The 8,156-nt window shown below is 35.4% G+C and overlaps 2 protein-coding genes across 2 annotated transcripts; both read left to right on the forward strand.

Annotated features, from left to right (window-relative positions):
• Positions 1 to 1,202: 1,202 nt before the first annotated feature.
• On the forward strand, positions 1,203 to 2,105 carry LOC130465590 (uncharacterized). Its single transcript, XM_056834410.1, has 3 exons — positions 1,203 to 1,457; positions 1,608 to 1,731; positions 1,803 to 2,105. The coding sequence occupies exons 1-3, from the start codon at positions 1,204 to 1,206 to the stop codon at positions 2,103 to 2,105; spliced, it is 681 nt and encodes a 226-aa protein (XP_056690388.1). The 5' UTR covers position 1,203.
• An 84-nt stretch (positions 2,106 to 2,189) lies between these two features.
• LOC130465591 (uncharacterized) lies at positions 2,190 to 4,674 on the forward strand. Its single transcript, XM_056834411.1, has 2 exons — positions 2,190 to 2,213; positions 4,141 to 4,674. Exons 1-2 carry the CDS (start codon positions 2,190 to 2,192, stop codon positions 4,672 to 4,674), a joined length of 558 nt encoding a protein of 185 aa, XP_056690389.1.
• The last annotated feature ends 3,482 nt before the right edge of the window (positions 4,675 to 8,156 follow it).

Consider the following 8,156-nt stretch of genomic DNA (forward strand, 5'->3'; position numbering starts at 1 on the left):
TTTGACCAACTCATTAACACTGTGATATTTAATTATGAAAGGTAATAAACTAATATTTAATTACCATAGAAAATTTGAGGAGCATATTCGCCAAATTCATCCACACATAGCTATGGAGGATATTTGGAGTAAATTCGAAGCCCAATACCCTGAATGGTTTAAGTCACACTTGAGATTAATTTTGTATTGTTTATATTGATATTTGGAGTATTGTTCATATGGTTTAAGTCACAAATTACTGATTTCTTCTACAAATTAGGTTCTCCGGTCTTTGATAACTGATGATGTGATACGCGCTCTTGCAATGGGCCCCTCTAGACAAGTGAGAACATGGAGTCATTTCTATGTGAATGGATATAATTTTCACACGCATGACTATGGAAAACACAAGTCAACTATGAATTATGGAGTGTGTGTACAAAGTCTCGAAGAAATTGACTACTTTGCCATTTTAGAGGAGGTGGTTGAAGTTGCCTATTGTGGTAAGCTTCGAGAGTACAAGACAATCTTGTTTAAGTGCAGTTGGATGGACTCCGTGAAAGGTATGAACATTCACGAACAATACAAACTTGTGGAGGTCAATCATTCTAAGAGGTACCCAAAGTACGACCCGTTTATATTGTCTTACCAAGTTAGCCAAGTGTACTTTGCTCCTTACCCCAGTTTGAAGAGGGATAAAGACCAATGGTGGGCTGTGTTTAAGACTAAGGCAAGGTCAGTGATTGATGCTCCGGTTGACTTAGAATTTCTCCAGGAAGATGCCAATGAGGATTCTTCAGCTATTTGTGCTCCGGAAGAGATTCCAGATTATGAAGATCAAGAAGATGATGAGGACGTGATAGATGAAGACGATGTTGAGGCTGATGAGTTTGAGACAAGTGGCGATGAGGATGCTGAGTTTGAGACAAGTGACGATGATGATGTTGATGATGAGTTTGATGATGATGCATACGACGACTAGCTAGCATGTTCTTGATGTGATTGATTCAATTTAGTTTGTAAAATGTTGTGTTGAACATACATTAAGATGTAGTTTGTTAATCTTTTGTTTGAAACGCGAATTATGCTATCTATTTGTAAGGAGCGAACGTTGATAACCATAGCATGTACTTCTTATTAGAAACTTACATATATCGAACGTTTACTGTTTTTGGAATTTATTTATATAGCTAATGTTTGGTTTTTGTTTTACTAATTAAACAGATGTCTGGTCGAGGGGATAGTTCAGGCAGTGGCCGTGTTCGTGGAGGTGGACGTAAAGGTGCTCGTGGGGGTGCTTGTGGAGGTGCTCATGGAGGTGCTCGCGATAGTCCACATATCACACAATCCACTCAGGATACCTTCTTTGATGATGACATGAATCAGGGTGAGTATGATAGTGAGGTTGTACCTGAGACACAACAAGATGAAGTGGTTGTTGAGCCGGGAGTGTTTTGGATGACACCTGGTGAACTATGGTATGATTAAGTTTCTTTTTTTGGTAAACTATGGTATGGCTTAAAACTTTAGTAACTACCGACTAATTTTCCTTATTTGGTAAACTATGGTATGACTTAGAATTTTATTAACTACCGACTAATTTTCTTTTCCTTCTTTCATTATGTTAGGTTTGATCATAGTTCCCTTGCCCGACACATCACGAGTGTCATTCAAAAGTATTACAAGAGTCCGTGGACGTGTTATACACAGGTGGATAACCATACCAAAGAGCATTGGTTTAATTTGTTCAAGGTATAATCAATTTCATATTACTTAATACATTCACTTTTAGTTATAAACCTAACTTTGTCAAAATTTTGTAGCGGACTCACAAGTGGCCACCGGAGTACGACAACTTGGCCTTGCATGACTACCATGAAAAAGCGGGGCAAAGACTAAAGGACACACACAACTACATCACGTCAAGAAGTGGTGGAAAACGTCCTGATTGGTTGCCTGAGGAGGTGCATAAAGAGATGATGAGGCATGCAACGGAGGATCCTGAATTCCTGAAAAATTCTGAGCGTTCAAAGAAGAATAGGAGAGGCGGTTCACTAACAAATTCAATTGAACCAACACATTTTCAAGGTTCCATTTCCACAGTAGAACATGCAAAAAAATGGTAAATATAATTATGTAGCTTACTTTTACCTAAATATGTAATTACGTTGAATACTTACACAAATTACTTTATACTAAGGCAAAAGACAATGGAGGTGCTTTGCCTACGGCCGGTGAGTTATATTTGAGGACGCACACGAAGAACATACCGGGTAAAGGGAATGTACCATGCAGTAGCAAAGCGAAACAGATCAAGGTGAATGTTGTTGATGTTCTAATTTTGAGTATTTGCTTTGAGTATAAGTGACTAAGTGAGTGAAGTTTGCTACTAGTCCTATATTAGTCATATATGCACATATTATAATTGGATGAAATGCTATTTGTTTTCAATATGAAATAAAAATAAGGACTCTTTGGTGATATATGTTGAACTTTCCTTGATTTTATTATAGCAAAAACTATGGAAAAACTGAGACTCTTATGGAAAATTATAATCATATTTTGTAAAAACTTAAAAACACAAATTTTGTGTTTAGGTAGTTTTGGTTGGTTAGTTGTGTTGTTGATGTTCTAATTTTGAGTATTTGCTTTGAGTATAAGTGACTAAGTGAGTGAAGTTTGCTACTAGTCCTATATTAGTCACATATGCACATATTATAATTGGATGAGCTATTATTTGTTTATAATTTGAAATAAAAATAAGGATTCTTTGGTGATAAATGTTGAACTTTCCTTGATTTTACTATGTAAAAAAGAATGGAAAACATTTTTAGGCATAAATGACCCATAACGACCCAAATGACCCTTAGGCGTCTAAAACGAACTTGAAATGAGTTTCATAAACATGTAAGTACTCATATGAATCATGAATAAGGTTTAGATTTTGTAAAATATTCGTTTGTTGATAGTTGGGAACGAAAATGACATTTTTAGGCATAAAATGACCCATAACGACCCAAATGACCCTTAAGCGTCCAAAACGAACTTGAAATGAGTTTCATAAACATGTAAGTACTCATATGAATCATGAATAAGGTTTAGATTTTGTAAAATGTTCGTTTGTTGATAGTTGGGAACGAAAATGACATTTTTAGGCATAAAATGACCCATAACGACCCAAATGACCCTTAGGCGTCCAAAACGAACTTGAAATGAGTTTCATAAACATGTAAGTACTCATATGAATCATGAATAAGGTTTAGATTTTGTAAAATGTTCGTTTGTTGATAGTTGGGAACGAAAATGACATTTTTAGGCATAAAATGACCCATAACGACCCAAATGACCCTTAGGCGTCCAAAACGAACTTGAAATGAGTTTCATAAACATGTGAGTACTCATATGAATCATGAATAAGGTTTAGATTTTGTAAAATGTTCGTTTGTTGATAGTTGGGAACGGAAATGACATTTTTAGGCATAAAATGACCCATAACGACCCAAATGACCCTTAGGCGTCCAAAACGAACTTGAAATGAGTTTCATAAACATGTAAGTACTCATATGAATCATGAATAAGGTTTAGATTTTGTAAAATGTTCGTTTGTTGATAGTTGGGAACGAAAATGACATTTTTAGGCATAAAATGACCCATAACGACCCAAATGACCCTTAGGCGTCCAAAACGAACTTGAAATGAGTTTCATAAACATGTAAGTACTCATATGAATCATGTAAAAGGTTTAGATTTTGTAAAATGTTCATTTGTTGATAGTTGGGAACGAAAATGACATTTTTAGGCATAAAATGACCCATAACGACCCAAATGACCCTTAGGAGTGCAAAACGAACTTGAAATGAGTTTCATAAACATGTAACTACAAATATGAATCATGTAAAAGGTTTAGATTTTGAATATAGGTTCGTTTGTTGATAGTTGGGAACAAAAATAGCATTTTTAGGCATAAAATGTTCCATAACGACCCAAATGACCCTTAGGAGTGCAAAACGAACTTGAAATGAGTTTCATAAACATATAACTACTCATATAAATCATGTAAAATATTTAGATTTTGAATATAGGTTCGTTTGTTGATTGAATGCTTATGAAGTGTTGTGCGTAATTGTTATGCATGTTTGTTAATCATTTAAATTCTTGTAGGAAACATATGAAAAGACTGTTGCTGAATGCCGTGAAAAAGGCATTGAAAAGGATCCAAATCAAATATTTTTTGAGACAGTTGGTGGGAGAAAGAAGGGAAAGGTCCATGGCTTGGGGAGTGGCTCACATTTGTATTATGCACCACCTTCGAGGGGAGGTGGTTCTTCTAGCTCATACATACCTTCCCTTTATTCGCAATTTCAAGAAAAATTTACTCAAAAGACCCAAGCGTTGGAGGCGACACAAGCTCAGATACTAAGGGAGAGAGAAGAAGAGAGACTGGAGCGACAAAGGGAGAAGGAAGAGCTACAAAGGGAGAAGGAAGAGCTACAAAGGCAGAGAGATGCAGAGCGACTAGAGCGCCAAAGGGAGAAAGAAGAAAAAGAAGAAAATGATAGGGTCCAAGCAAAGGTGATTGCCGAGTTGAAAGAGGCAATGGAGAACTATGGAAGGATGTTCAGTCAGTGTAGTCAATTTCAGTCTCAAGACCGTCAAGATCCCCCTGGCGGAGGGGCTGGGCTAGCTACTTTGTAGATTTTCAAATATATTTTCTATATATTTATGTATTAACTCGTAGTTATGTATTATCAGTATGAACAAGTTTGTTAATATTATCAAAGCTTTGTACTCCGTAGTTCGTGTTTTGAATATTGTGGTCGCAAGAATTATATTGAATAGCAGGGAAATTGAATATTGAGTAGGCATTGTATTTGAATAGCAGGGAAATTGAATAGCAGGGAAATTATAGCATGAATTATAGCAGGGAAATTACGACTACTTAAGTAGTCGTTAAAAGCTTTTAACGACTACTCAAGTAGTCGTAATTTTCCTTATATTGAATAGCAGGCATTGTATTTTTGCGACTACAATTATAGTCGCTAAAAAGCGACCACCAGAGTGGTTGTAAAATACCGACTACGATGGTAGTCGCAAAATTAACGACCACATGTGTAGTCGCTAAATTGCCGACAACAGTTTTAGTCGTTAAATTTTCGACCACCATTGTAGTCGCCAAATTCACGACCACGAAAGTAGTCGTTAATTTAGCGACTACTTTTGTAGTCGGTAATTTCCGACTACTTTTGTAGTCGTGAATTTGGCGACTACTTTGGTGGTCGGAAATTCTGCAACCACTAATTGGTCGGTGAAGTTGTCGGTGAAGTTGTCGGTGAATTTTAACGACCACATTTCAGTCGTATTTTCCTAACATTCCGACCAGTAGAATTCCGACTAGGCCTTACCGACTAGACCTGGTTATCGGGCGGGTCGGGTCAGGGTCGGGGCGGGTCAAAAGAGGGTCGGGTATTAAAAGGGTAATTTTTAACGGGTCGATAATGGACGGGTCAAAAGCGGGTTGCGGGTCAATAGCGGGTCATTAGTGGGCGGGTCAATAAACGAGCAATGAAAAATGAAAAACAAAAGAGCCATGTGCAAGTACAAGTGAATACGAAGCTATACACGTAATTTTTTGTATCATTACTATTTTAATTTTTAAAATAATTGTAGTATAAGTTTGACCCTATAATGACCCTGTCCAATAAAGGCCCTGTCCAATAAGAGCCCTGACCAATAAAAGCCCTATTAACTTGACCCTAACCCTATATCCATTGAACTACCCTGTCCAATAACCAGGTCTATTACCGACCACTTTCAGTCGCAAAAAAATTTAGCGACCATTTTTCCCATTTTTCCGACCACTTTTGACGGTCGGAAAAACGGTGATTTCTTGTAGTGCATGCTGCCCAAAAGCCCACTTGGCTAACACACATAAGTCAGTTCTCCCTCTAAAGGTTGTACACCTCTTTAAAGCGGCCCACGGTCCATTCGTAGTAAAACTCAACCGCATTTACTACACAAACACTATAAATACGTCGCCCTAGTGCACATACCAATGTACGTACGTTCATTTATTGCTTTCACACCACACTTTAACCTAGAGAGCTTTCTTTACTCTCAAACCTAGTACTTACTTAGGCATCGAAGGGGCTTTCCTTGAAACACCCCCGATGCTAGCTAATCTCACTTGTGTGCAGGTATTTTTGGACAACAACACTCAAGAACAAGTTATATTTTCCACATTACGAAAGGGCCTTCATTCCGAAACCCATTATTTCATACCCGGAACCGGAACAGTGAGTATAAGAGTTTACAATGAATGTCAATCACCTAACTTCTAGAACGAAGTATGGCTTAATACATTAAGCATTGTTTACCTGATTACATGAACCAAATCGATAAGTTTTTTACTCAAATTAAAATGAAAAAACGGAGGAGGGGGCAATTTCCTATTTGAGAGAAAGACGTACCAAATATTATTCGCTTTCCTGGAATGGTGGTGCTTCCACAAAGTGATGGAGACAAGATCCATATTAGTAAATATTATGGGTTGTATAACAAAATTAATGAGCATTATCAATAATTAAATCATGTAATTATGCAAAGCAGCCAAACTTTGTTTTAAAAATTGTATAAACCAAATTGTTATTGGTTACACAAGATTCAGCTTTGTTGTAAAATCTTTGAGATTCTTTGGCTTTTGGAGTCACGTGCATGACGTTATCCTTGCCACTAAAGTTAAGTGATGCCAGAAATAGGTTTGGTTAGAGCGAGCCTATTTTAGTTTTCCATTTTTCCAGATTTTACTGTTTATTTTTCACTCCTTTTGGTAGGAAGATAATTGTATACCATTCGATCAACATTTCAAATTCTGTTTCTTCTATTTTAGTATGCATGCTGCATGCTGCATTGCTGCCTCATTGAAGCACGAAAGTATGTTTTTGGTATACATAAATATTCTTACCAAATAAGATGTGAAAAGAATTATTGAGTACTCTGCATGAAGTACGCGACTATATACCTATATCTAGCTAGATACACATGGATAGATGAACATTATTTATCAATAATAAATGAAGGACATAGTCTACATGTGTTAATTGATCGACCATTTTACTTGTAAATTTTATCTACTTTGTGTAGTTCATTTCAAATTTTTAATTGCTTCGATACTAATATGTTTCTTATAGAATAACACTTGAAATTACAGGATCTCTTACTCAAAAACAAATTTCGATGGTATGTATGTAATTTCTAGATAATGAGCAAATTTTGTATGATATTGTCTTATACTCGTAAGACCGCTAATGTCAACATGCCATCATTTAACTATTAATAAAAATATCATAAGTGTTAACACGAACCAATAACTATTACACCAACCATAATTATTAAACCAAACTATAACTACCAAAACAAAACCTTACATAAGCACATATTTTTAATAGAAAAGATAAACTAAATCAGCATAACTATTTGTATAAAAAAAAAATTAAGCATTAATATTTGACAATAAGAGTAAAACTTTCTAACTAAAAAATATAACTATTTAATGATTATCAAAAAAAAAAATACGGAGTATAACTATTTAATCATAAAAGTTTACATTCGTAGTAAGGAGTAGATGATTATCACCTTTACGACAAGAAATTTCTAGCCGCTTCCTCTCTCTCCCTCTTTTCTTCTCTCTTTTTAGGGTTTATAAAATTAGGATTTTCTAGGGCAGAAATAGCCAAATTTCTTCAGAGATTTGGTTATTTTCGCCCCTTTCGCTTCAATTCTATTTTGTTTTTTACGTTAGATCTTAATTAAATTACATATTTTTAGTGTAGTAAGTACCCCTATTGTGCGCTTGATTTTATTTAAGTTTTGTGTGTTTAGTTTAGTTCAGTTTGTTTCTTTGGTAAAAATTTGTGCGGTATTGAAAAGAAGGTCAATCTTTCGACTGCAATCAAACGAATCAAACGAATTTCATATTTTTCATGGTTACAACGATCTATAGAGCCTCAAGCCAAAGAAAATTGTAAATTACAACGATATAAAATAGGACATACATAATGTTTGATATTATAGCTATGGTAAAATAAAAAATTTATTTGATTCGATTGTAAATACTTCGTATTTGTTAAATTCAAATCTTTATTTAAATGTCGCTTGACTTTTTATCGATGAATTAATTT

This window comes from Spinacia oleracea, chromosome 1, assembly GCF_020520425.1.
Source record: "Spinacia oleracea cultivar Varoflay chromosome 1, BTI_SOV_V1, whole genome shotgun sequence".
In the NCBI taxonomy this organism is placed as follows: Eukaryota; Viridiplantae; Streptophyta; class Magnoliopsida; order Caryophyllales; family Amaranthaceae; genus Spinacia; species Spinacia oleracea.

Coding starts and splice junctions, on each gene's coding strand:
- LOC130465590 (XM_056834410.1), top strand. CDS start 1,204: ATGTCTGGTCGAGGGGATAGTTCAGGCAGTGGCCGTGTTCGTGGAGGT. Junction 1,458..1,607: donor ATGACACCTGGTGAACTATG/GTATGATTAAGT, acceptor TCATTATGTTAG/GTTTGATCATAGTTCCCTTG. Junction 1,732..1,802: donor ATTGGTTTAATTTGTTCAAG/GTATAATCAATT, acceptor AAAATTTTGTAG/CGGACTCACAAGTGGCCACC.
- LOC130465591 (XM_056834411.1), top strand. CDS start 2,190: ATGGAGGTGCTTTGCCTACGGCCG. Junction 2,214..4,140: donor AGGTGCTTTGCCTACGGCCG/GTGAGTTATATT, acceptor AAATTCTTGTAG/GAAACATATGAAAAGACTGT.